This window comes from Balaenoptera acutorostrata, chromosome 2, assembly GCF_949987535.1.
Source record: "Balaenoptera acutorostrata chromosome 2, mBalAcu1.1, whole genome shotgun sequence".
NCBI classification, from domain to species: domain Eukaryota; kingdom Metazoa; phylum Chordata; class Mammalia; order Artiodactyla; family Balaenopteridae; genus Balaenoptera; species Balaenoptera acutorostrata.
The window spans coordinates 85,307,937-85,335,852 of record NC_080065.1 but is presented as its reverse complement, the minus strand read 5'-3'; the positions used below and the strand labels follow the sequence as shown (position 1 = coordinate 85,335,852).

General features: G+C 36.3%; 1 protein-coding gene across 2 annotated transcripts; it reads right to left on the bottom strand.

Moving 5' to 3' along the window:
- Positions 1 to 488: 488 nt before the first annotated feature.
- Positions 489 to 27,887, bottom strand: FAM174A (family with sequence similarity 174 member A). Of its 2 annotated transcripts, XM_007191814.2 has the most exons (3): positions 27,285 to 27,887; positions 13,137 to 13,271; positions 489 to 1,048 (listed from the first exon to the last, which is right to left on the bottom strand). In XM_007191814.2, exons 1-3 carry the CDS (start codon positions 27,722 to 27,724, stop codon positions 1,045 to 1,047), a joined length of 579 nt encoding a protein of 192 aa, XP_007191876.1. In that variant the 5' UTR covers positions 27,725 to 27,887; the 3' UTR covers positions 489 to 1,044. The 2 variants fall into 2 exon arrangements, with proteins under 2 accessions (XP_007191876.1, XP_028024755.1); XM_028168954.2 differs by lacking the exon at positions 489 to 1,048 and having other exon boundaries at positions 13,133 to 13,271.
- Between the last annotated feature and the right edge of the window lie 29 nt (positions 27,888 to 27,916).

Here is a 27,916-nt window from a genome sequence, read left to right as displayed (position 1 = left end):
TATATGAACTAGCCTATCCGGACACACACATTTTAATTACCTCCATGGCCCCTCTTGGCAAAGGAGTTTGTGACCCATACTTTTCCTATAAGTTCTCCTCTAATTTTTAGAATGTGAAAAACTGAAGCTCAATAGGGTTAAATACATGTTCAGAAGATAATGAAGTCAGTCTCTGTATCTAGGTCTGTCTGACTCCAAGGTCTATGCGCATACTTTAATTCCTTACTCTCCTATGTCATAATGTGATGGGAATGTTTTCACCGTTACTTCTCTCTCTCACAATACTGTAAATATATTAAATGGCTTTGAAATTCACTGGTTTCCAAAATATCTAATCAAAGTGGTATCATAATTTAACAAGGAAGTTGCTAAAATACAATAACTCTTTTTGACAGATTTTTCTAGAAATCAAATAAAATACATATGTTAATATGTAATTCTATAGTGTTGCGTTTATCTTGTAAACACAGTCTGTACCACTTTAAAAGTATTTTAAATCATATTTATTGTTTTGCATACAACTCAGACATTTTTAATATTCAAAAAACCCAAATGCAAAGTAATAAATTTGGCTTCTTTTCCCCACAAAAATGGGAAATACATCTTGGTAAAGAAATTTTTAAATTATTTTTACACACCAGTTGTTTGTTGGGATTTATAGTTCCAGGAAAAAAAAAACCAAAAAACCTTAACCGGCCAAAAAAAAAAAAAAATTAACTGATTAGTATGTAAACAGTTTACAATAATAAGGTAAGCAAGAAAGAAAAACTGATCAGAAAATACCGTGCTTTAAAGTAATTTTCAGATTTCTATTATGGTACAATTTATTCCCAACAACTCTGAGCCCATTAAGAGCACTTCTACACAGAGAAATACATAACAAAATGATACAGTATTTATTGCAACAAGAAATTAATTAAAGGTTATCATAATATATGTAACTTAAATACCCCCCCATTGATAAAGTGGCTTTTTATTCCTTAAACATAGAAATTCTGCTCTTCATTGTAGAAAGATGAAGTCCTCTCATCAAAAGGCACATTTTTATCTGCAAGGAAAAAAGAAATGCTATAAATGCCCATCCTGGAACAAATTTAAACACATTTAAAAATATTCCCAAAGATTTGAAATGACAGAAGATAATGAAAGTATTTAAGGAAATGATAATGAATGGCACCAATAAAACACATGATTACTTTGTCTATATTAATTATATCAGATACTATTCTTCAAATTATAATTCTAACTTTTTCAAAGGAATTTTATATATAATTATTGTGGGTAATTAAAGGCTATTTCATAGTCATACTAAAGTTATATCCTTATATAATATTCATAAACAACTTTAGTTGACTTAAGTATGCAATGTAGTTATTTATGTATAGTTTCTATAAACACAATTATTAACTGATCCTATGTCTAAACCTTCAGAAATGAGGATTAATTGAAGCTGCAGGCCTGGAAGTATATTCAATGAAACGAATAAAAAATACTTTTAATATTTATAATACAGTTACAAAATTTATCCATACAGAAGATAAAGTTTTCTCTAAACTATCTAATGGCCAAATTTGCCCATTTTCTTACCTTATTGACTAGTTTATGATAATATGAGGTTATATTTTCATCACATATTTTTATAGACTTTAATTCTAATTATACATCAGGCTTTACTGCTACTTAATCCAATCCATAGATTCCAAGAAACTTCTGCTAATAAGAGCCATTACAACCAAAAGCACTTAGTCCAACCAAAGCCAAAGGTGTGCAGATTTTACTAACTTAATAAATCGTCCTTTATAGTCATCATTAACATATAGAACTTCACTGGGGATACTTATGAGAATGAATAATACTCTCTTCCAACTTATTGTTTTGTCTGAATCTTTAGTAAGCAATCTATAATAGATCTCTAGATGATTAGATTATTACAAGCTAATGAGATTCTAATAAATTTTAATTTGAGGGTAAATTTAAGCTTTTCAAAAATATATATTGAAGGTCATTAAAAAACCTGCTACTCATGAACAATAATTCCTCGTAATTCATGCCTACATTTAGTGACCCCCAACTCCAAACCCAACATTTCTCTTTTGCCAGTTGCCAAATTTAACCTTCAGAAAATACTCTGAATAGCCAGAGTGACATATTATAAGCTGTCTGCTCAATATTTATTATCTCCTTTTCGTTTGCTAATAAAAATACTGATTTTTTTGTGAGCAAAGTAGGGTGGCAGTCTGTTGGGGGGAAGGGGACCGTTCTGAGAAATTTTGATTTCCTGATAAAGAGACAGATGTGGCTTGGGTTCTTGCCTCTCACTATTTTGTTTTCTGGAATACAGATGTGATGGCTAAAATGGAAGCAGCCATATAACCACGATAAAACAAACATCAGAAAAGATTTGGGAAAACTGCATAGATGTAGAGATCCTGTAATCCAACTGCCATTGAATGGATGCCAGGAGACAACTCCTGCAGACTTCTTATGATAGGAGAAAGACTTTTGAGTCTCTGTAATTCTATGTTCTCTACTACTTGTAGCAAGAAATAGACAATCTAACAGAAGCAGAAAGTAGAATGGTGGTTACCAGGGACTGAGGGGAAAGGGAAATGGGGAATTGCTACTCAAAGGGTATGAAGTTTCAATTATGCAAGATGAATAAGTTCTAGAGACCTGTTAAATAACATTGCACCTAAGGTTAACAATTAGGTATTACGTAACTAAAAATTTGAGAGGGTAGATCTCATGTTAAATATTTTTACCACATGTTTTTCTATGAGGTAAAGCAAGTCTGTAGTATTAATACATTTTATGGAAACCTCAGTATGAGTATTTTTCAAGCTTCAAGAATGTTCTGTCTCTACACATTATGCAATGATACAATAAAAAAAGACATTTTCAAGGACAAACTAAGAGCTAACTGGGAAAATCTTAAACTATCAAAATGGCTATTAAACCAAATCAAGTTTGAAAGGAAAAACTGTCCTAGTGTAGTCAAGAGTATTGTTATTCTTTGTTCATTTAAATACATTTGCAAATATTAGATTACTGGAGTTTTTATTCTCCCTGGTCCTTTTAAAGAAGAGATAATGTCTTTGGATTTTAAAGAATGAACACTATCCGAGAATGCTGGGAAAGGTTAATGCCTTAATAATTGTGTTTAGGACTTTTTCTGTCCATAAACTTGAGGTCCTTGTCCCTGTACTGTCCTGCAACCCCATTCACATAAATCAACCTTACAGGTGGCTATGCTCTGCGTCCCACGCCCAGCTATCCCACTATATACCTCAGAGAGTCTGCAATCCAGACTGTCATGGCAGAATATAAATCCTGAACCAAAGCAGTAAGTAAACATTTTATTAAATAGATCAACTGCTATATGAACAGAAACTTGTGATTCAACTGTTCTGTAAGTTTCCATTTGACAGAATTAGTTTAGACAAGATCAGTCAAACACTTTTGCTCTAGGTCTGTACTGTCCAACACAACAGCAATCTGGCAATTTAAATTAAAATTTCAATTAGTTAAAACCCAATAAAATTAAACATTCAGTTCCTCAGTCACACTAGTCAAATTTCAAATGTTGAAGAGCCACATATGGCTAGCGGCTATCAAATTAGACAGGGCAACTCTAGACCATGTGCTGAGATGAGAAAACAGCATTACCAAACTGAATTTAATGTTACATATCATTTGTTGAAATAATATACAAATTATTCATGTTCTTAACGAATAACGACACTGTGATGATGAATGGAGCAAGGCAAATTTTCTTCTAAGGCTCAACATCCACAAAAAAGTAAAATATACAAAACACCCCAAAACCCTACATGAAGGTTCTCTTTTATTACCTGTTTAAATAATGACAAAGACAGCATAGTTCCCTTTAAATGGGTAAACTACAGACTATCCTACTAGTAACACACACTGGACATCCTTAAATACCAATTTCTATCTAAAATAAGCATTAGTACTTTGACATATTCCTATACATATTCTATTTACTTTGAATAACCTTAGTGTTTATTCTGATAAAATGTTATGCTCCACATTGAAAGTAGTGATTTAGAAATTAGAACTATTTTCAAATTGATAACTGTTTGAATAAGATCTTCTTAATGAGAGTTTCTGGTTAACACACTTATATCAAATCTGCTTCCTGACTATGATATGCTGATGTTAATAACCAGAAAATACTCTGTGGCCAAGTAACATTGAGCACAAATGTAATGAACACATACAATACAATATTAAATTTAATGAAGCAGAATGGAAGTAGCTAAAAAGCAAATATAGAGTTTTTAAAATTACATACTTGGCAGAAATCACTAGAATAGCCTTGAAAGTGATAACAGTACTAGCTTTTAGAAGCTGCTACCAAGATTGTCAAAATGTCCTTTAGTGTACATCAATATAAAATAATAACAGTAACTTTACTGTTCAGCAGAAATCAAACAGAATAACAAGGTATTTTTTCCACTTGTTTTGTGTTGTAAAGCACTGTTTTAAACTGCATTTTTGAGACTGCTTATGAGTATTTATTTCCAACATTTTTTTAAGAAAAATGAAGGTAATTTTTAGTTAATATACAGCTGTCTCTGATTACTCATCGGTTTTTCTATCTGAGAGAGCTAAAACGTCCTACACAATTGTTAAAGAATTGATATTTGGTTTTCAGTTTTATAATTCCTTTGCACAAAATGTTTCAGTGACCAAAGAAATTACCTCTAATATACAAAATTAGGATATCAATCGCAAATTCAAGAGAAGTCATATTAACTAAACTGCTTGAGCTATTTTTTTCCACATACCTACAAATTTTCCCAATTTGACTGTATTACCCTCAATGCTTAAATCTAGTGGTAAGGATGGTTAACTCCTCAATATCCATTCAACCCCAGATAATAATTCTGAACTAATCATGGTACTTCCATTTTTCTTGCAAGGGTTTAGTTCGGGAATGATCACATAACCAATGATATGAAAATCAAAAACAAGAACAGAACTCTGTTAAACAGAGTTTCTGGGGAAGCTATTCTCATTCCTAAAAAGGAGACACAAGGTCGCTGGTCCCTAACTTCCACTGAAAATTACTATTCTGGGCACGACTACAGGAACTGCTGGCTCCATCCTGTTACTGGCCTCAAAATGAAGCCCGCACGTGAAGACGGTCAGAGTCAAGGGGATCACGAAGAACAGAAGCCAGAGCCCTGATGTACTGTGCCTGGAGTTGGCCCTACCTGTTACATCTTATTACATGAAATAATAAACTTCCTTCAGGAAATTTAGGTTAAACCATATACTAGCAGTTTCATATGGTTCAATCTAATGCAAAGAAAAAGTTAAAAATAAGTACTCCAAATTCTAGCCATCAACAATTACTATTAAAATTTTTATGGGGCTTCCCTGGTGGTGCAGTGGTTGAGGGTCTGCCTGCCGGTGCGGGGGACGCGGGTTCGGGCCCTGGTCTGGGAGGATCCCGCATGTCGCGGACCGGCTGGGCCCGTGGGCCACGGCTGCTGAGCTTGCGTGTCTGGAGCCTGTGCTCCGCAGCGGGAGAGGCCGCGGTGGTGGGAGGCCTGCGTACCGCGATGAGGGGTGGCCCCCGCTTGCCGCGGCTGGAGAGGGCCCTCGCACGGAGGCGGGGACCCAACACAGCCAAAAATAAATAAATAAATTAATTAATTAAAAAAAAATTTTTTTTATGTACTAAAAGTCACATTAAAAACACCCCTCTCAGAAAGAGCTGACTACAAAAGGATAGTTTTATACTGTGATTAAATTGTAAGCAAGGAAATTAATTTACCTCTCTGGAAATGACTTGCTTCCCGTTATTTTGTGGATAGAATTTGGAAAATGAAGATGAACTAATTTTAGAAAGCACTTAAACAATGAAAGAACCATCAGTAAGACATGATCCAACAAGAATCACCAGCAGTTATACTGTAGACTAATATGATTCTGCACTGCAGTTGGCAAGGCAGGCAAATAATAATATTTATATTCCTAATTTTGGGGGTCCCCATTTGAAAAATGAACAATAGCGAGTGCTTGTATAGAAGACAGAATGAACAGACTTTAGAATTATTCTTTTTATGGGTATAAATCAAGTAAATATTTGAAAAATGAAATGAGATTGCAGCAGGAAGAGAAGCCTAGATTACTTAAACTCTCTGAGCCTCAGTTTTCCTATCTTTAAAGTGAGAGCAATAGAAACTACCCTGCAAGATGGTCTTGATAATTTCATTGTTAAGGAGCCTAGCACAGTGTCTGGTACATCCTGCACTAAGGCAGGTATTTACTATTAAGTGATTATTATAATTACACCTATTATAGTTCTGCTACCCCACTGTGTCCAGGTTTCCCCCTGGCTCAGTGATAGGACCCCTGCCTGATTTTATCCCTCTAAAGACATTCTCTCTACCACTGTCATACATTCCGTTGCTTTTTTCTACCATTTATATGACTGCTCTGGGAAGCCCTTGCTGAAAATCCTCTTTCAGGGCCTACAAAGACCTTGTGATACGCTCCATATAAGTATTGATTTTTCCCTTTTATTGAGAGCAACTAATGGCATTAACCATGATTATCAGCTGTTATTAAAGTGAGTTACAATAGGATCTATACAGACAGTCCCCAACTTATGATGGTTTAACAATTTTTTTTTTGACTTTATCATGGTGTGAAAATAATATGCATTCAGTTGAAACCATACTTCAAATTTTGAATTATGATCTTTTCTCAGGCTAGTATGATCTTTTCTCTTTTGTGATACGGGGCAGTGGCAGGGAACCATGGTTCCCAATCAGCCATGCGATCACGAGGGTAAACAAATGACACACTTAAAACCATTTTGTACTCATACAACCAATCTGTTTTTCAATTTCAGTGCAGTACTCAATAAATTACATGAGATATTCAACACTTTATTATAAAATAGGCTTTGTGTTAGATGATTTTGCCCAAGTATAGGCTGATATAAGTGCTCTGAGCACATTTAAGGTAGGCCAGGCTAAGCTATGATGTTCAGTTAAGTTTGGTATATTAAATGAATTTCCGACTTACGATATCATCAATTTACACTGGCTTTATCAGGACATATCCCCATTGTAAGTCGAGGAAGATCTGTGCATCTTTCCCACAAGATAAATTTGAAATGTTGAATAAATTGATGGCATAAGGTATGTTTAATATCTAATACCAACACTGGAAGATCAGAGAAAGTCCTGCCCATTGAATCTACTTCAAATGAAGTAATAGAGTTTGGACTGTATATCTCAACAGAAAATAATCTCTAAGTTACAGAAGGTAATAGGAATACAAACACAACTCTATCCACACTTCTCTGAAACTTCTGTCCATTACTAGAAAAGAAATGAGTCCACCTTCCTCAAAATGAGAGACAGAAAAAGAGGTCCATGTGTGCATAGACCTTGAAAAAAAAGCACAGTAGAGATCTAAAATCAGTGTAGGTGTTATTTAATGCTGTTTGAAGAAGAAAATAAAAGGGGAATAGAAAAACTGGTCTTTGCTTCTTGGCACCCTGAAATATCCATCTTACTGCTCATTTTAAAAGGTGCAAAAGTAGGTCGGGCTTAGAGAAGAGCATTACCTCTGGTTTTAGCAAGGTCAAAAAACTATAATCGGGAATCCTAAGTCTAGCTCAGACTTCTTTGTTCTGTATTTCTGGCCTATGTATGTATATCTATTGTTAACTACATGAGGCTGGGCATTTTGTCCATTTTTGTTCACCACTGTATCCCCAGAGCTTAGTAGAGTGCCTGGGGATACATGGCAGACAGTCTATCATTGCTCTTAGTGAAAAAATGAATCCATCCAATTTGCTATATCCTCTGGGATATCATAGGCACCTCCAATATTCACGGTTAAAACTGACCTCACACACTTTGATAATAATCCCACTCCTATAAAGTTACCCTGAGCATAAACCTCCAACAATACAAAAATATGTATGTGCAGGTTTATTCACTGCAGTATAATTTGTAATTGCAAAATCATTGAAAACTACCTAAACATCAGAGCATAGGCAATTAATTCAATAAATCATGATACATACACAACATGGAGTACTATGTAGCTGTGAAAAATAAAATCTCTATGAACTTATGTAGCATGACTTACAGGAGATACTATTAAGCGCAACCAAAAAATATAAAAGAATATACACTATATGCTACCTCTTGTGTAAGAAAGAAGAGAAACATAAGAAATAACATATTCCAACCAACTTTTATCTAAAGAACCACAGGAGGACAAACCAGAAAATAACGAAGCCAATTATCTACAATGGGTGAGATGGGAAGAATGGAGTGGAAGGGATATGAGGGAGTGCTACTTCTCTGAGTGTACCAGAGAGTGAGTGGGTGTATATTCTTAAAATTTTTTGTTATAGTTTTTACTTTTAGAAGCATGTTAGTGTTTTTCATATTAAAAAAAAACAATAAAAATGGGAAGGACAGAATAAATCTAAAACAGAAGTAAGCAAATGACTTAAATTATATTTCAAATGACTATTACAACCACATAGAAGAGGGGAGAAGAAAAAGAACTAAGCCAAATTACTTACTGTATCTGACTACCCTCAGTCCTGGGCAGGATGAGGCTCTGAGGAGAAAACTGCAAACAAATCCTAAACTCTTCTTTGTAGGTTTGTTTATTGTAGTGTTCTAGGCAAAGCAATTCTGAAACTATATTAGTTTTATTATAAGACTGAGCAAAGAAGTAAACGTGTTGATGTTGCTGGGAGCCAGGATGTTGCCGGGAGACATTAACACAATGAACAAGAAAAATGCCACTATGGAAAAGGAAGAAGGCAAGAAAGAACTCAGTGGGGATAGACTGGAATGGTAGAATGGGAGGTGTGAAGTAATAATATCTAAAGTATGCACATATATGCAAATATGCATGTATAAGTGTGCACAAGTGTGTGTGTGTGTGTGTGTGTGTGTGTGTGTGCGCGCTTATGTATACATTTCATAAGCTTGTCTGCTGACAGGGCCAAGAAGCAAGGACGCCCAGTAACAAAGAGCTCACCTAGTACCCAAAGGAACTAGGCCTCCTTGGAGAAATGGTTGATTTCATGGCTGTAGCAGGGTAGGTACAAAATGAGCCTGGAACACCTTGTTAGGCCAAAATGTAAGGAAGTGCTTAAAAAAAAAAGGGAGCAAGTCACAAGGGCACAGAAGCCAGCTTGAAGAGGCTCCCACTGGCAAGTACATCAGTGAATTATAAACCTTTGAAAAAAGAGAAAATCATGATTCCATAATGTCAATAAGTAGACAGATAGGTAAGTAGATAGATAGATAGACAGATAGTTAGATAGGCACACAGATAGGTAGAAAAAGAAGAAATGAGGGTAAGCTCTTGCTTACAGTACAGTGTCCATGCTGAATGGTAAATATGGAGGAAATGTTGTGGTTGAAAAATCATTATTTTGCAACTATCATAGTGAAGATTAGATCAGGCAAGAATCACGACAAATGGGTACTAAACCTAGGGGGAAATTTTGATGATAAGCAAAATATTTTCATGATTTAAAAATGTCTCTTTATTAGTTGCAAAGGGGAAAAAAACAGTGCATACTAGAGAAATTAGACAAAACCTTGAAGAGGTACATCACAAATACCACTGCTACTGAAGAACAAATGGACACTGTGTGTCTCCAGATACAATATCCTGAGAAGGATGCAGAAAGATCTATGTAGTATTTCCACCAAGAATGCATACTCTGAATCTAATTATGAGGAAATACCAGAACATCACTTAAATGTAAAATGAGAGGGATGCATTCTTCCGTATCTATATTATGAGAGTGAAAGAGAGAACACAAGAGAACAAATAAAGTAAAATGTTAAGGAAAGGTGATTCTAGATAAAAAGTTCAGGATACTCTTTGCACTATTTTTATTCCTATAACTTTTCTGTAGATTTGAAATTATTCCCAGACAAAAAGGTTTTTCTTTTTAAGTAATGTATGAACATATGCTCTTTGAAGAAAAAAAATCAAATAACACAGAAGTATATCGAAGGAAAAGTAAAAATGAAAATGAACTGTCAACCCCCTAATCTCACCTCTTCCCCACCACAAGCTAAGCTTCACAAAGTCAGGATTTAAAAAATTTTTCTTTTCTATTCTGTTGCTTTAATGTGTTCCAAGCACCTAGACTAGTGCCAGGCATTAAATAGTTGCTGTATAAACTAGCTGCTACATCATTCATTTATTGGATGAATGAATGAATGAATAGGTAAGTACACTTAACAATGTGCTGTTCTCCTTACTTAATCTAGACGTATGTACGTTAAAGTTTATTCTAAGTTTTTTAAGTAAATGGTATCATAATACTAAAAAATTCAAGCTGATTTCACTATCAATTATCATTGATAATTATCATTATCATTACTCCCAAAACTTGCTTCTCCATTATTACCATTTCTCTTTCACCCCCAAAACACAATACCTAAATCTTGTTAATACCTTTCAAAGCCTCTTGAATAATTCACTCCTCTCTACTTCTCTTGCTATCACCTAGCACAGGCCACCCCATGTATGTGTACCATCTAACGGGTCTTCTTCCTGGTCACCTTACTCCTTATCTTACTCTTCTCCAATTTATGCACAGTAATCTTCGAACTATAGCTTTGATTGTTTTCCCTGTCTTAAAATTTTCCAAGTGGCTCTTTGTAACCTGTAGAATAATTTCTAACTGATTAACATGGATCACAGCCTGCCTTCTGATTCTTTGTTCTGCCTTACCCTCTTCCTTTTGCATTCAAAGCTCAAAAATCATTCATCCACTCATTCATTTATTTCACACATATTAATATAGCGTATATTTAACTTCTTTGAGTTTCTTGAATACACTATACTATACTCTTTTGCTTCTGGTACTTTGTGACTGCAGTTCTGTCTCCAACTCCTGCTCCTGTATCCACCTTTCATTTAGCTAATTTTTACTCATGTCTCAAGTCTCAGTTTACATGTCACTTCCAAGAGGCTTTTCTGGACCATTTGTTTTTGGTTAAACGTTCTGTGCCCCCACTATATGTTCTCACACCACCCTATTCTTATTCTTTCTCTGTTTATGTGACTCTGATTAATGTCTAGCTCTCTAATGGAATGCAAGATTCATGAGAAGCAGGGAATAAGAGAGGGATAAATATGGGAGAAAGGTCCGTGATGAAGCAAGATACAGAATAAAAGATGGCTACAGGTAACTATATCTCATGGAAACTATCCCCTTCTTTATGCCCCTCCTACCTTCCCTAGTTCTGTCCCTCTTCATCACTCCTAGGCCACTTTCCCCACTACTACAGATCTCGTTATCTGATTACATATACTCCAGTCAAGCAGCATCAATAGTTCTCCAATGATAGCAGGGCAATACCAAACTCCTTAAAAGACTACAAAATTCTTCCAGTTTTCCTAAAAAAAAAAAAAAAAAAAGACCTTGCCCATCCCCATGACTTGTCACAGCTGATCCCCAGGTATAACACCTTGCACGTATAAATACATGTGCACACACAACAGGCTGCATTCCAGACATTTTCTGCTGCTTGCATTCTGAACAACTATCATTTTTCACAACTACTAAGCTCTGGGTGGTTGCTGCTGACTGTCAAGCACACTTAAAATAGACAAACTGGGCTTCAAATTCAGTTCCTCTTTGGAAACAACCCCGACTTCCTAAGTCAACAGCTTCCCTTTTTGTGTTCCCTTTCTGTGTGTGTACAGAAGAGGTACCTTGTATGCATTTAGCTTTTTAAAATACTACAAATACTACACTTTTTAAATACTATAAAAACTTTGCTGAAAATTAAAGGAAAATAATTATATAAAAAGTGAGACTTCACCCCCCATCCTCCTCAATGAGCACCTTCTGTAGGGTGAGCCCAAGATGAGAGAAATGGTGAGGTGTTCCCTCAGTCAGTCTCAGTTCCCAGCTGTATTTCACAATTATTCTTACTGTCTTTCTAGTGTGTAAAGATAAGTATCTGTTACACACAGTGGCTCCTAAACGCATGCGAGCAACTTCATCTGGTTCACACCTAAAGAAGCAGTCAACAACTGGCAATATTAGACTTAATGGGCATTGTACAATACTTTATAGGCAATTTAAGGCCTTTCAGGGGGTATATTTGAATGTTCTACATAAACTTTAGAATATTCTAAATAAAAACATTTTTATGTATCCTATTCATGTTTATTTTCACTAAGAGACTGAATCCCTAATGAACAAATACAGTTGTTTTGTTCATGTTTATATATCAGGTCTCTAATACTATTTTATGGCATTTCATGAATGTATTTTTATTAAATGAATGAATTACCAGCAACTAAAAGCTCATATGTATTTGATTTAATAGCCCAATTTTTGTTGAGTCTTTTTTTTAACCCCCAGATTTCTGTACTCTTTCTATATGTACCTGATTCTGGACTCCAGTTTTCCTTCATCCAACTAATTCCTCCTCTATTCCAACATGTCTTTCCCTATTGAGTGGAACCTTTATTGCCTCCTTTCCTCATTCCATTTGCATTGAAACTAGTCTATATCCATATAACTTTGTTTATCCAAACCTTTTAGGAAAGGTCTTAACACTCAGTGAGACTAGATCTGAGAATAGACATTATAGCCACACTGTCAGACCACTGGCCATTAGTCCCACAATTCTGCTGAAAACACTGTTTACAAATAGAATAACCCAGACTAAAACCAACATATTTTCAGAATGCAAAAAGAAAATCAAGTTTACTAATCTCCCTCCCTCCCTCTCTCCCTCTCTCCCTCTCTCTCTCTCTCTCACACACACACACACACACACACACACACACACACACACACGCACACAGAATTATTATTATGCAGCAGTTAAAAGGACCAAGCTCTTCAAGGAGATCTACAATAATGATTTCCTTGGGGGATGATATTCTATTGTTTACATCTCTTTTAGCAAAGCAATGCGAATGTGAGCTATTGGTTGGGTAGCACAAAGAACTTCATTAAACAGAACTGAAAATGATCATTTAGGATACAAACTGTTAAATGAAATTCTACTTTATTTTTTGTTTACTTGTCAAAGTACCTCCTGACTCATGGAATTAAACTGCTCAACACTTACCTTCGAGGATGATTGGCATCAAACAATGTGTTATCATCATCCTCATCATCTTGTTCTAAAGGTGTCAATTCCATGTTTTCTATGTTAGTGTCCAACACTCCGTATCTCCTAGTCTTTCGGTTTCTTCTTCTCATCCTATTAAATAGAACATATTAATGAATAAAAATTATTTGAATATGGTAGAGATGATCTTTAAACTTACTTGTAAACTAAAAGTAAATTATCCCAGTTTCTGACATTGGAGGCATTCAATATCAGAATGGTTACATTTCAGAAACGAAACCAATTTACCACCTAGGATTATTAATTAAACAAAAGCTACTCCTGTATGTTTGTGTGCCATCCATTTCCTCTGTCTGACATACTTTCTTCTCTTTCTGTCAACTTATAATGTTGACAGATAATCCCTCAAGTCTTAGTTCTGGTACAGTGTTTTTACTGAAGGATTATGTTCCAGCCTTTTCCCCATCTCCTCCATGCCTTCTTGCCACTGTGCAGCGTTAGGTACTTTCTGCCCCACTATGAAACTGTATGTATATATGCACTCAAATTCTAGACTAGGTAGTGTAGACTCCTGGCTGCATATCAGAATCACCTAGGGTATTTAAAAAAGCTCCTTTCTCTAGCCGTATCGCCATACAATTAAATGATAATTTCCAGGGATAGGAACTAGGCATCAATAGCTTATTAACGTTCTACAAGTGTCTCCAATGTACTGAAAGCCACTATCCTAGATCAATGGTTCTTGAAGTGTGGTTCTCTGGATCAGGAGAATGACAGTCATCTAGGGGCTTATTAGAAATGCAAATCCTCATGCCCACCCGGACCTAGTGAGTAAGAAACACTGAATTTGGGGCCCAGAAACCAGTGTTTGTACAACCACTCCTTGTGGGTTTGATGCAAACTAAAGTTTGAGAACTACTGCTCTAGAGGAGAGAAAATATTTTAATATTTAACTATTATCTGTATATATATATGAAGGCGTCTCGTGATTTAGAACCCTACTGTCTCCTTCTCTCTCAAATAACTTGTTCTTTTCCTTCAAATTATTTATCTCAACTTGCATTTATGTGTGCTATGTATGTATTTATTTGAGTGTTTATTTGCCTGTCTCTCCCACTAAGTTGCATGAGGGGAGAAGCCATGCCTATCATGTTCGCCACTGTATTGCTACTTTGTAGCACAGTGTCTGATTAAGATTCTCCTTAAATATTTGTTGAGGGTCTGAGTGACATCATATTCTAGTTCAGTGATCCAAATCTGACCCTGAAATCAATGCCTAAATCACCTCCAACGTAACAACCTCAACTCTACACACAGAAAAATGTTTCACACAAGTATCTATGGGAGTTTAAAAACAAAACAGAAGATAGCAAGTAATAACAAATAAGTTTATTTAAATTCTGATTCACTTTGTATGATGTAATAAGTGTGATAAGAAATACTACAACTATAGCACCAAGTATAGAGCAATACGAGCCTCTGTAAAAATGATAGTGGGGACCCCTAGGAGACAAACTGTCCCATGTGTATATATATTTGAGTCTTACTAAGAAATATTTGAGTCTTACTAAGCATCAGGCATTGTGCTAGCTTCTGGTTATAAAGTTACCTGGCTGATCAAAATGTACAAAATATTACTAACTTTAGGCAAAAACCGAGATAATTTCCACTAATCACTGCCTAAAAATCTGTTCTATATGCCCACCCAAAGATGGTAGAAAAGGAAACTGAGGTTTAAGTATAGTATTTAAAGCTACAAATATAACCAGTGAAAGAGTTAATACTAATAACTGGCAAAAATGAGGTAGAACTGGTGATGGTATGAAGTATAAGCCCATCTTTATATAGTGAAAAATTACATGTGTTTAGGTTGTTAAATTTACAAGTATATATATGTGTGCATGTTTCTATGTATTGAATATGTGCGTATGCTCATAAACATACACATACACACATACCTTATGTAGACCAGAAATCTAAACTTTTTTCTGTAAAGGATCAGACAGTAAATATTTTAGGCACTGTACATCACATATGGTCTCTGTCACACATTCATCTTAACTTCTTCAGTTATTATTTTGATTTTTTACAACGCTTTAAAAATGTTAAGACACATTCTTGGCTCATAGGCCTTAGAAAAACAGGTCAGCAGACTGGATATGGCTTATGGGTCAGTTTGCCAATCTCTGATTTAGACTTATGAAAGTAATTCACAGAAGAACTAAGAACAGAAATGATGGAAGTACTGACACTGGAAGTAGGAAGAGAAAGGTACAGGGGAATTATAGTTCACTATTGGTCTTTTTGAACCACATGATTTAATAACATTTGCACGCACTGCTTTGATTTTAAAAAGTGAATACATAAGAATGAGTGAAGCCACTTGGCAGCTTAAGTTAAGAATATTCAGAGTCATAATTTCTTCTCTTCCCTTTTGCCAGTCTGTTGCTCAGTTTTCTAAACCATATGGCTTTCCAAACATTCTGGCATTTTTCAGTCATGTGAAATTATTTTTGGAAATAAACTAGATTCCTTCAGGTCACATATTACATATCAAATAGTCAATATGTTAATAACCAGGTCATTGTCAGTCACAGGATACCTTGCCAAGTCTTTAAAAAGGAAATGATATGAACATAGAGTTTAAGGACTTTTGACATTTATCTCAGCTGACACTCTTCTCCACTTCCAAGGTCATCATCATACCTTGAATGATTTTCCAATCTTTCAATGAGTGGCTAATCTAATCTGCCCAATAACACTGTTTTCTCTTTCTGTTTAAACATTTGATTGCATTGGTGTGAGCACTTTATTATTTATTTCAGCTTCTACTGTCTTTTAACGTGTATATAAATACCACCTTCTGAATCCAAACTCTTTAATAAGAACTTACTTCATATGCAAAGACTGTGCACCCTCAGGCACCAAATAAATAGGGGAATGCAGTTCAGTTAAAATGAATTTAGTATCTTAGTAAACGTCACTAATTCATACAAGAATAAGTCAAATAAAAAACTATATATTGTTAAATAGAATTTAAACTTGAAATGCAACTTCCCTAAGAATGTCTTTCCTAAGTCCAAGGATATAGGCGGTGATGGCTACATGGTCATGACAGCTTTATGGCCATAAAAACATCAAATATAATAAAACACATCCATATGCAGTGATTTTTCTCAGAGAAAGCCAGAAACACTTATAAAGCTTTAAAATTATTGGGCTGATTCAATGAACCGCCTACTTAAAATACTAATAAACATTAAGTGAAAAATACAATATACATAAAAATACACTGAAACTTTAAGTAAGAAGGCTACTTCCATTTTTTAATATGCAGTGTACATTATTTTTAAACAAAGGAGAGGAGGATTTAAAATTCATGCAATTTTAACAGCTATGGCTCTTTTCCTACAAATTAATGTTTTCATTAAGCTCATGATGCCCAATTTGTCCATGTATGTTAATAACTACATACATATAATCATAGATATGCACAGTTTTCTACCAGACATAGTAAACACATAACTGCAACCTGAAAAAAAATTTTGTTGGCTCTTCAGTTAACAAAAAAATTGGGACTTTATCTATACATGTGTAGAGAGGAAAATATGGAAGCCTAAGAAGGCAAAAGAAAATAGCAATATGGTTTATTATTATATTGATTTATATTCATTCATCACATGGCAATCACAGGTAAATGATCTTGATCAGATACCTTCCAGGTATTCACGTTATTATTCAAATAGCCGTCTAAAATAGATGCAGATTCCTCTATGTTCCATTATACTCAGGTCGGTAAGAATTATTTCTGTTTAAATAACATGTAAAAGCTACAGTAGAAAAATAAAACTAAACTACTAAAGTAAGGTTGATAAACTTTTATGTAAAAATGTATGATGCCACATAAAATAAACACAACAGGATAAAACTCCCTTTCATTTTACTACTCTGTGAAAGGGAGAAAACCAATCAATGTAAGCTGCTGCAACTCGCTGTACCGATCTGATTTTCTTGTTTTAACTGAATGCCTGTAGGGTATTATTAAGTAAGGAATTATATAAGTAATATTATTCCTTAATTTCTTCTATTACGCATTCAAAACTGACTGAGGAATATAGTATTTAGTGTATATTTTACAGACATACACTCTCCTATATGATTAGGCATCATGATAAAGCAGAGTAAATCTTAATAAAGGTACAACTAATGATACAGAATTTGTTTGCCTTGACTTTTTTTGGCAAGAAAAGTGAATTACTGATCAAGAATGGTTTTGGAACTCATTTTTTTTGCACTGAGACATAACTAAATAAAAATTGGTGAGCCACAATTTTAGTTGTCTATGATTTTCATGAAGAAATTCAACCCAATATATAACACACAGTAAAAATTATTTTATCTGAAATCTCTCTCATCTTCATCTCCCATTCACCAAACCTAATCCATCACTGAAATGTCACGTTTTTCAAGAAGCAGACACCAATAAGAGACGAGTATGTTATGAGTTGAATTGTGTCCCCTGAAAATTCATATGTTGAAATCCTAATCCTTAGTTGCTCAGAATGTGATGTTGTTTGAAAATAGGGTCTTCACAGAGTCAGTCAAGTTAAAATGAAGTCATTAGAATGAGTCCTACTCCAACATGACCAGTGTCCTTATAAAAAGATGAAATTTGGAGACAGATATGGATACAGAGAGAACACCAAGTGAACATGAAGATGACCCATCTAAAAGCCAAGGAGAGGAACCTGGAACAGAACCTTCTCTGTATTAGTCTGCTCAGTTTGTCATAACAAAATACCATGGTCTTGATGGCTTAAACAACAGAAATTTATTTATCACCATTCTTACGGCTGGGAAGTCCAAGATAAAGGTACCTGCAAGATAGGTTTCATTCTGAGGCATCTTCCCTTGGCTTGTAGGCAGCTGTCATTTCACTGTGTGCTCACATGATCTCTTCTTTGGGTGTAAAGGAAGAGAAAGAGAGCAATCTGGAGTCTTTTCCTTTTCTCACAAGGGATCAGCCCTATTAGATGAGGGCACCTCCCCTATGACCTCATTTAACCTTTTTCGCCTCCTCACAGGCTTTATCTTCTTCAAGTACAGTCACATATGAATTTTGGGGGGGGGGGACATAAACATTCAGTTCAGAACACTCCCTCATAACTCTCAGAAGAAACCGACACTGCCAATACCTTGATTTCGAATGTCTAGCCTCCAGAACTGTGACGTGATAAAATTTTAAGTTCACCTAGTTTGTGGTACTTTGTTATAGCAGCCCTGGCAAACTAATACAGTATGCAGAAGATTTATCAGGGGAAAGGCTTCTGAAGGATAAAGAGGGAGGGAGCTGGAGATGAGGAAGAAATCCTACAGAGGGTGATACAGGTCTGACACCTGTGAGAGTAGAAAGGAAGGATGACAGGATAGGAACAGCAGTACCAGTGCAATGCAATTCTGAGAAAGTTTTGACCAGACCAATGGTATGTCCTTAAGCAAAGGTTGCCTATTAGAGAAGGGAGTCCTCTGTCAGTCACGATGACCAGATTTGGCTACATTCAATCATTGGCTGGAAGCAGGTCTAGGAATCATGGCACTGGCATGGATGCTGTGACAGATCCAAAGCTGTGGAAGCTACAGGCTATCCCCACAGCAGGGTCTCTTAAAGGGAAGTTTGATCAGTGTGCCTCCATGGCTGCCACAATCACGAAGTCCAATTGACTGAACTTCCTGAGAATCACTGAAGTTCACTTACAGTGCTTACCACTGCTACCGTCTATTGCCTTAATTATTAAAATAGCTTTATAACTGTCTACCTCTGTCTACTCTGGTCACTCACCAATCTCCCCTCTAAAATTACCACTGGTTTCCTACTGCTTGGCAGTAAATGATTCTGTAATAAGGCCTATAAAGTTCAACACAGGATGGCTCATATTTTTCTCTCTGGCCTTACCTTGCTCTTGACTCTACATTCTACTTCACTTTCCATACTCCATTGAAAAAGCCTTTCCTCATTCCCTCATAATAGCTATGCTTTCTCTGACATTGGCCACCACAGTATTGCTGTGGTACTGCCTATTCATTTTACAAGGAAGGCTTCCCTAATCTACGCAGCCAGGTCACAAGCACCTATTACTGGCTTCCATACCACCCATGCACATATCCTTTGAAGAACTTATCAAAGATGTACTTGCACACTTATTTTTGTAACTTTTTATCTTCCCTATTAGACCATTAATTTCATGGGAACAGGAAACAGATCTGTTCTTATCACTCTGCCTACAGCACACAAGGACTGGCATAAAGCATATGCCTAATAAATATCTGTTAAATTATTTAACTGAAATATTCAGATTCACAATAGATCTTGCATTTTCCCTGTATAATAAAGACACCTACAATTTTATATGCAAATCACCACCTCTGGTGTAAGAGAAGCCTGAAAGAACACCATCTCCAGAACCATACCACAGCAAAACCTAAGGGATCTAGCCAATTTTTAAATTGTAATTTGGATAATAGCCCTCTGGCTCAGGACACACACACACACACACACACACAGTGCTAGAATAATTAAGCATATTAAACATGCATTCACTCCAGGACCTCTAAGATACTCATTTGGGATGTTTTAGGTAGATTAGCCTATCTGTTTTAGCCCAGGTGATTCTCATATGCCATCTCAATTAGAACCACCAATATTCAACTTGTATCCTGTGCTGTGGAGTTTCATTTTTATCTTTTGGGTATGTAAATTTACCATATTGTAACATGTAGTTATTCTTCATTTACACACTAAATAATTGAAGTTTATCCTTTCAAAAGCCAAACTATTGTTTTTCTTTTAAAATCTCAGCATTCTACATGGAGCCATATCCAACACTAGAGCTATCCATGCCTTAATATATAGGATAAAATGAGCTAATTCTACTGTTTTTGATCTCTCAAGGATCATTGTAATTATACCACTTTAATGTAAAGCAATGGTGCTGTCATGAGTTATTGACCTCAAGTTGACAGACTACTGAGCTTTTGAATCTTTTTGGCTTCTTTTCATAATTATTCTTGGGTCCTCTCTATTGGCTTATAAGTTACCAGGCTCTGTCACTATCACAAGCTTGACCAAGTGCAGCACTAAATAGAAGATTCCCCAGGAAGGTATCCTGCCACTCTTCATCTCCCGTAACATGTTCACTGCTAATACCTAAAAGTTAAAAAAGAAAAGATCAAATGCATGTTTATCTATGTTTAGGTTATTGCAATGTTGCTTTCTCTGATAGACCCCTTTTCTAAACAAGCTCCTTGTAATTCAGCATGTACGATCAGTTCTTGTGTTTAGATTTGTCTCCCACTTGATGGTATTCTGGTGGATACCCCCAGGTGAAGTAAACCTTAAGTAAATGTCATATAGCTTAGCTATGAAGTATACTACATGAAGGTGCACAGCACATAGCTCCCTTGTCATCTTTCCTCTTTGTCTTTATAAAGATTTCCTAGTGTTCTCTTTTAGGCCCTAGAATTTGGGATGTGAAGACTGATAATTCTCCTGACCTCCACCTCTAACAGTTCAGCATGGGTTTATTCCCCAACTGACTTTAAAGTCTTATTTACAAACCAGCGCCTCTAAGATTCATCCTGCCTCACCTTTGACTGGCTCTATGACCAACTCTCTAGCAGATTTCTCTTATAACCTCCTTTTTTCCCCTTGCTCCCACCCCATCTCTAGCCTTGTCAGACCTAACCTCTTGCTGATTACAGTTTAAGAGGTCAGATACCACAGACTGTGGTATGGGGGAAATACATTTTTTACAGAAAATACTGTAAAACCCCCCAAATATATTACAATAGCAATTCTAGATACAGAAAAACTTCACTAAGAATATTACTATTTACCGAGTGTGCACATATGTCAGGCATTGAGCTAAGCAGCTTGCAAGCATTACCTGATGTAATCCTCACAACAATCCTAATGATTCAAAGTAATTCTAACCAACGTCCAAAATTAGCTAGCAAACAGTCTTCTGATCCCTTACACAATGATCTTACATTATACCAGTCTGGATATATTGTTTTAAGTGAATTGCATTTTCTGGTTCATCCTTTCATGGTAAAAAGTAATGACTTGGTAGCTACTTACAATAATAAGTACATTTATGATCTTCTGGTTAGGCCATCTCTTAGTTTTGATCACTGTAACAGTATCTGCTTTTTGTTTATCCTAAAGGAAACTCTCTTCTGCCTTAACAGTACCATGATTTTGGTTAGACAGCAATTGAGCCCAGCCCTAAGAGATACATAATGATCATAATAATTGGTGCAACCAATCATGAAAATATAATTTCCCTTTTGCCAGTCATTGTCTAGGGCTAAGTAGATGAAGCAGTTCAGACAAATGAGATAGAAGGGGTGAACTCAAGTAGTGGGGTTTCTGGGAAAGATTTTTCTCCTTGATAAAAAAAGAACATAGGAAGAGAAGGCCTCTTTTCAGGCCCCCTTCCCTCTTTCCTATTTGAGATACTATTGTGTGGGAACATAATGCTTAAAGCTGAGGTAGCCATCCCATGGTGAGACAAGGATAGAAAAAGCCAGATCCTTGATAATCTCACAAAGTCACTGAACTAAGCCTGAGCCTGCTCATATTCATGGTAAGAAACAACTACAAAACATGTCCTTATGTTAAAGTCACGTTTAATTGGATATTCTATTACTCACAGGTAAAAACCTCCTAACTGATAAGGGCACTGAGCATCCTAGCTTCTCTGAGTTAGGTTACCAGTGTTCCATCACCTACTTGTATGTTTCCTTATGATTCTCTTCATTTTAAGAATCTGGATTTAAAGGTGGCCCATATGATAACTTGTCCTACTATTTCTTTACATAGTCCACATTCAGCACCATTCTATAAACACTTCCCAACCACTGTGTCATACACGCAAATGGTTTACTGATGTGCCAAAACAAAGATCTCCTTAGCCCTTTGGAATAGCTAACAGGGTCCAAGGTTGACAGAGGTCAGGGCAAATAGTCTCAAGCATTTACCCTACATGAATATCAATTTCTAAGTGTGGCATGGCACGAAAAAGGTTGGGGAGCACTACCCTGGCCCAAATTCCCCCCAAAATTAACCTCATTACTTTTATCTCCCAGAACTGCACATGATAAATATTGCTTAAATACAGAAAACCCTATTATCATATGTAGAAGAACAGACTAAAGAGATAGCTTTAGAAGCACGAAATCATCTGTGTGAAACTTTTGAAAATTGTAAATCACTATAGAATTTAAGGAATCTTTCATTCAATTACAAATAAATAAATAAAAAGAAGCACTCTCAGAAGCCTAGATTTTGTCCTTATTATAAGAGAAAACGGAAAAGATCCATGGAAGAGATCAGAAAAGAGTGATAAGAAAAAATAATCATTATCACTAGTAAAATTCATTGAGCAGTTATTATGTGCCAGGAACTGTGGTAAGTACTTTGTATAGGTCCTTGAAACAATCCTTTCTGGTAAATACTATCATTTTCTCTATTTTGCAAAACCTGAGCTGAACTTTAGAGCTGCTATGTAACTTACCCAAGAGTACACAGCTCTTGGGATTAGAACTCAGAAAGTCTGACTTCCCATAAGACTATACTGAAAAGGGGTTAAAATAGTAAAAAGGAACAGAAGCCAATAGAGGAAAATTACTCAAGAATTAAATGATTGGTAACAAATGCAGTAGAGCTATTCAGAATAAAGACCCTTCTGGTAGAATAAAGAACATTTGGTAGCTTGGAGGTGATTAGTGACCTTACAGACTGCTGGTCAAATTGCATGACACTTCTTGAGCCACTCATAGGGACTGGCGTTTTAAACTGCTAGGCTAAAAAATATCTAGCAAGGTGGGTATGAATAGTTTATATTCCTCCTTGATTCCTAGAGCAAAGATGGATCAGGGAGGTGTAAATATGTTGTTTTGGTGATGGTATTCCTTTCCTTTTTGCACCCATATTCCTTTATTGGTAGTATCTCTACCACAGTAAACAGTCTGGTGAGATGATAATTAAGATTCCCACCACCTCTGCCAATAGATAGACTTAATTTATTTCTCCTTCCATGGAATTTGATTCCTAAGCTGAGGGTCAAAGAGACTGAAAACTACTGCATATCTATACAATGGTATGTTCCTGCAAAGAAACCTGTGTGGTATTTTGATGTCTTGTCTCCTAAGCTGACTTAGTTTCTGCCTGTTCCCAGAACCGATTCTCCAGTTTCTCTTTGGCTTTCTGAGATCTCAGCATTCTTCCAGTAAATCCCCATTAGTTTAAGTTAGCCAGGCTTGTTCTATGTGTTTAACTAAAATAGTAACTGACAGAAGCAGTAATCTAATATTCCTTTAATATTAGAATGAAGCATGAAAGGAAAAGTGTACAGGAGGAGAAAGATGGGGAATGTTATTTCTTTTGAAAAACATAATAAAATAACTGTTTTCCCTACCCAAACATTTATTTTCTCAGTCTAAGCAAACTTAGTTCATTTACTAAATGTCTGAGTGCAAACACTGTACTTAGCCTTGGATAAAAAATGGTAAGTAAATAGCCTTTGTTCTTATGTTTTTTGAGTCTTCCCCAGACTCACACTGATCCCCGACAAGAACTAAGAACACTCATTAATTAGGCAACTACTTACTCAGGGCCTACCCTATTTTGTACATAATATTCAGCACTGGGGATATAATAGAGAATGAGACAGACAATGAGCCTCTTCTCAGAAAGACTATGTATTAGTCTTAGGAAGCCTACTCTGTCCTTCTCTCTATATATATTTCAATTTCTACAGAGAGAATCTAATTGTTCTTTGGAATATTTCCAGACTCAAAGGGGAAGTTATCTCTAGTTACACATTCATTATAACTGAATTAGATTAAAGTAAAACAATATGGACATTTCATGGAGTTCAAGTACTTTACAAGTAAAATATTCTCAGTGTTTTCACATATGAGTTAATGAAATGATGATTTTGGCCCATTCTTCCCCCTTGGCACAAATAAATAATGCTGTGGTATTCTCACGACTATTTTGGAAGTTGGGGGGTCAAAATGGGCATTCACCAAAATGAATAGTTTTCATCCCATAATCTGGAAGCAAAAAGCATAAGTTCTGAACATTGCCCAGACATTGTTAGCATCAGTCAAGCTTTGGACATCGGGTGGCCAACTAAATTTAGGACTTGGACTAAATGAATGTACTAGATGCTGGTTAAAGAGTCCAGTTTTTCTTAGCCATAGGTCCAGAATTTGGCTGTTAACACACAATATTAGTGAGTCATCCAACAGAATCAGACTGAAAAGACTGTACCCTTCCGAGCTTTACAGAAATGAAGATAGAAAATCAATGGCGATAAACAATTATATATGATTATACATAAGGTGGAAGCAAAATGAAAAAAGATCATCCCCCAAAAGTTATCATCAGACCCATTATTTATACGTGTATGAAACATAATACTTAGGATACTCTGGATATTTATAGGAAATATACAGACAGCATTAACTAACACTTATATAGTGGGAAAAGTAATTACTGTTTCAGTTTTCTTCTAATATTTCTTTATATCGAGAAGAAAGTCTCAGTTTGGTGGTAATACGTCTGTAACACCTCATTTTCTAACTTCCTCTTTAACAGAATGTGGGACTGGATTTGCTGGGTTTTGTGAACCAACAGTATATAACTCAAATAACATTGTTTCCACCAGTGGTTCTCAAATGTTTTGATCTTAAAATTCCTTTACGTTCTTAAAAATTATTCAGGACCCCAAAGAGCTTATAAATATGTGGATTATATATATATCAATTATGTGGATTATTAATATGCTAATTAAACCTAAGAAAACTTTAAAATATCATTTGCTTTTTAAAATTAGAATAAATCCACTACATATTAACATAGTTTTTTGTGAAAAATATACTATCAAAAAGAAAACAGAAAAAGGTGAAAATTGGCATAGATTTAGATTTTTTAAAATCTCTTTAATGTCTGGCTTAAATGGATAGAACTAGATAGAAAATGAAAAGAGAGAAAATAGAAAACAGCTAGATTTTCATATCTGCTTCTGCCTTCAATCATTTGCAATGTGTTGTTTGGTTGAAGGATATAAAGAAAATCCAGGTTCATGTAGATATGAGCTTGGAAAAGGGAGGTGCATTTTAATAGCATTTTCAGATACTGGTGTTTATGCTATTTTGATAGTACACCAAAACTCAACAAGAGGTAGTTTCTTAAAAGCTAGTTGAAATGTGCAATTTAATAGCATTTTCAGATACTGGTGTTTATGCTATTTTGATAGTACACCAAAACTCAACAAGAGGTAGTTTCTTAAAAGCTAGTTGCAATGTGCAATTTGAAACTGTTATCAATGAACTTCTTGTGCCCTATAAACTTAGAATGTATTATTTTGAAAATAGTTTTGATCTTGCAGATCCCCTGAAGAGGTCTCAGAGAACCCTCCCACCCTCCAGGGTTCTCTGGACCACATGTCTACCACTGGCTTACATTGTACTTCTTCAATCAGTTATTTAAGCCAAGGGATGTTGGTTTTCTGTTCACAAAATAATAAATAGATATGTTTAAAAGGAAACGTTCAGTTTAAATAAACCATTTAAAGAAATATATGAAATAGTAGATGGTAGGCAGTTACAGGAAAAAATGTGAAATAGTTTAGAAAACAAACCAGTGCATTCCTATAAACCTACCCTCTACTGTATTTATACAGGAGGAAACTACACAGTGCTTCCTCAGCTGTTCTCTTGGCTGGTTCCTTCTAACAGTGAGGTCTTGGCTCTGCATGTCAGCTCTTCAGAGAGGTGGTCCCCAACTAACCCAGTTAAAGAGGCTTTATTATAGATTTTCCAAATCAGTCTTACTACATAGTTGAAATATTTTAATATCATGATTGATGCCATAAAATAACTTTACTTCAGTAACAATGGAATGTAGCAAGTGGAAGTTACTTCCAACAGTAACAAATGTCACTAATTGAATTATATAATTCCTTTTCTACTTGATGAGGCATTAAGAGGAGTAGAAAAATAAGTGACAGTCTTCTACTTCTACTCAACCTGGTACAACAAAAAGACCTGGTCTACTTCATCAAAAGGTTGATCATAGATTAGGACACAGACATCATGTTAATGGGAAAAAAATTCAAACAAAGCAAACAATGGATTTTACAATCGTAGATGGTCATTAGACTCCATGGGACACAAATTAAACCACTTTACTCTTCTAGGTCAGTTTTATCATATGTAAAGTGAAAGATGTCATTTACATGTCCATATCTGTACCAAATCTGAAATTTAAGTAATTCTATAATCTAACATTCTGTAGTAAGAATAGGCTCAAAAAACTATTCATTTGTAAGTTTAAACTTTTGAATGACTTAGATTTATAGATGAATTCACTTTGCAAAGGTTTTTTGTGTGTAAGATATCAGATTTATCCATTTACTAATTCAAATTTTTGTAAATTTAAAATCAGGATAGGATAGTTAGGATATTAAACATATGTACCAATATTAAAACAGGATCATATTTATGACATTCCCCCCCTCCCCCCCCCCGCATAGGTATCAGTTTTCCATCTTATCATGCAACCGGTAACACTTTGCATTGAAACATTTAGTGCCGTGCAAAATGAATGCTAGATGTTTCTAATAGGGACTATGACAAAGATTGAATCATACAAAATTGTCAGTATTCCCGGTTAAAAAAGGTGGAATGCAAGAAATTTCATGTGGTACAACCGAATTACTAAGGTGGTGGGTTAAAAGTCAACACTAAGAAACTACTGCTAAAAGAACTTTTCTTCTTTTACATTTTATAAAATAAAGTATCCAGATAATAAGGTCATTCTGCATTATTATTAATTTACTCAAATAAAGATTGATTTAGAGGTTCGGTACTAATTTATAATTTATAAATGAAAGGGAGCAACTACTTGGTGGTTTAAATACTCCCAAAGGTACCACAGGCTTTTAAGACATTCATCCTCACAGTCTCTCACTCAGGCAGGCACCCATGATACTGGGGGTGGGAAGAGGGCAACGCCAGGTCAAAAGATAGCCCATTTCAGGCCTGCGAGGGAGGCTCATCGAGGCTTCGCCTCACCTGACCGTCCTGACGACGAAGTACACCAGCACCGCGCCACTCACCACCATCAACACGGTCAGGGCTCGTTGGGTCATGGGCTTGTCGTCGGGGTTGGGGCTCACAGCGAGGACGCCACCCACTGGGCCTTCTTCCCCTGCCTTCCCGCCTGGGTCTTCTGCTGCAAGCCCCGCTCCGGGAGTGCTGCTATTGACGCCCTCGGCGCCCCGTGGTCCCTCGGCTTCGGCCGGAGCGCGGCCCGGGGACTGGGCAGCTGTGGGGCCGGGCGGCAGAGGCGGTAGGGTTCGCGGCCCACGGTCCGGAGGCCTGGGATCCGGCACGGCCTCGGCCGCCTGCAGCAGTACCTCCAAGGGCCCTCTCAACTCAGGCAGCAGTAGCAACAGCAGGAGGGCGGAGGCGAGCAGGTGGCTGAGGCAGCAGCTACAGTGCGTCGCCTTCATTTTCCCCGGACCGCCCTCTCACCACGTGGGAGCTGCCGGGCCCGCCGCCCTGGCTCCAGGTGGGACCATGGGCGCAGTGAAGAACGAAGGGTGACCAAATCCCGGGCTAAGACCCGGCCACAGTAGGTGGCAGAAGCGTCAGCGGCTACAGCCGCTACCGGGAGAACCGGAAGTTCGTACATCTCAGCAGCC

Coding starts and splice junctions, on each gene's coding strand:
- FAM174A (XM_007191814.2), bottom strand. CDS start 27,724: ATGAAGGCGACGCACTGTAGCTGCTGCCTCAGCCACCTGCTCGCCTCC. Junction 13,272..27,284: donor TTCGTCGTCAGGACGGTCAG/GTGAGGCGAAGC, acceptor TCTATTTAATAG/GATGAGAAGAAGAAACCGAA.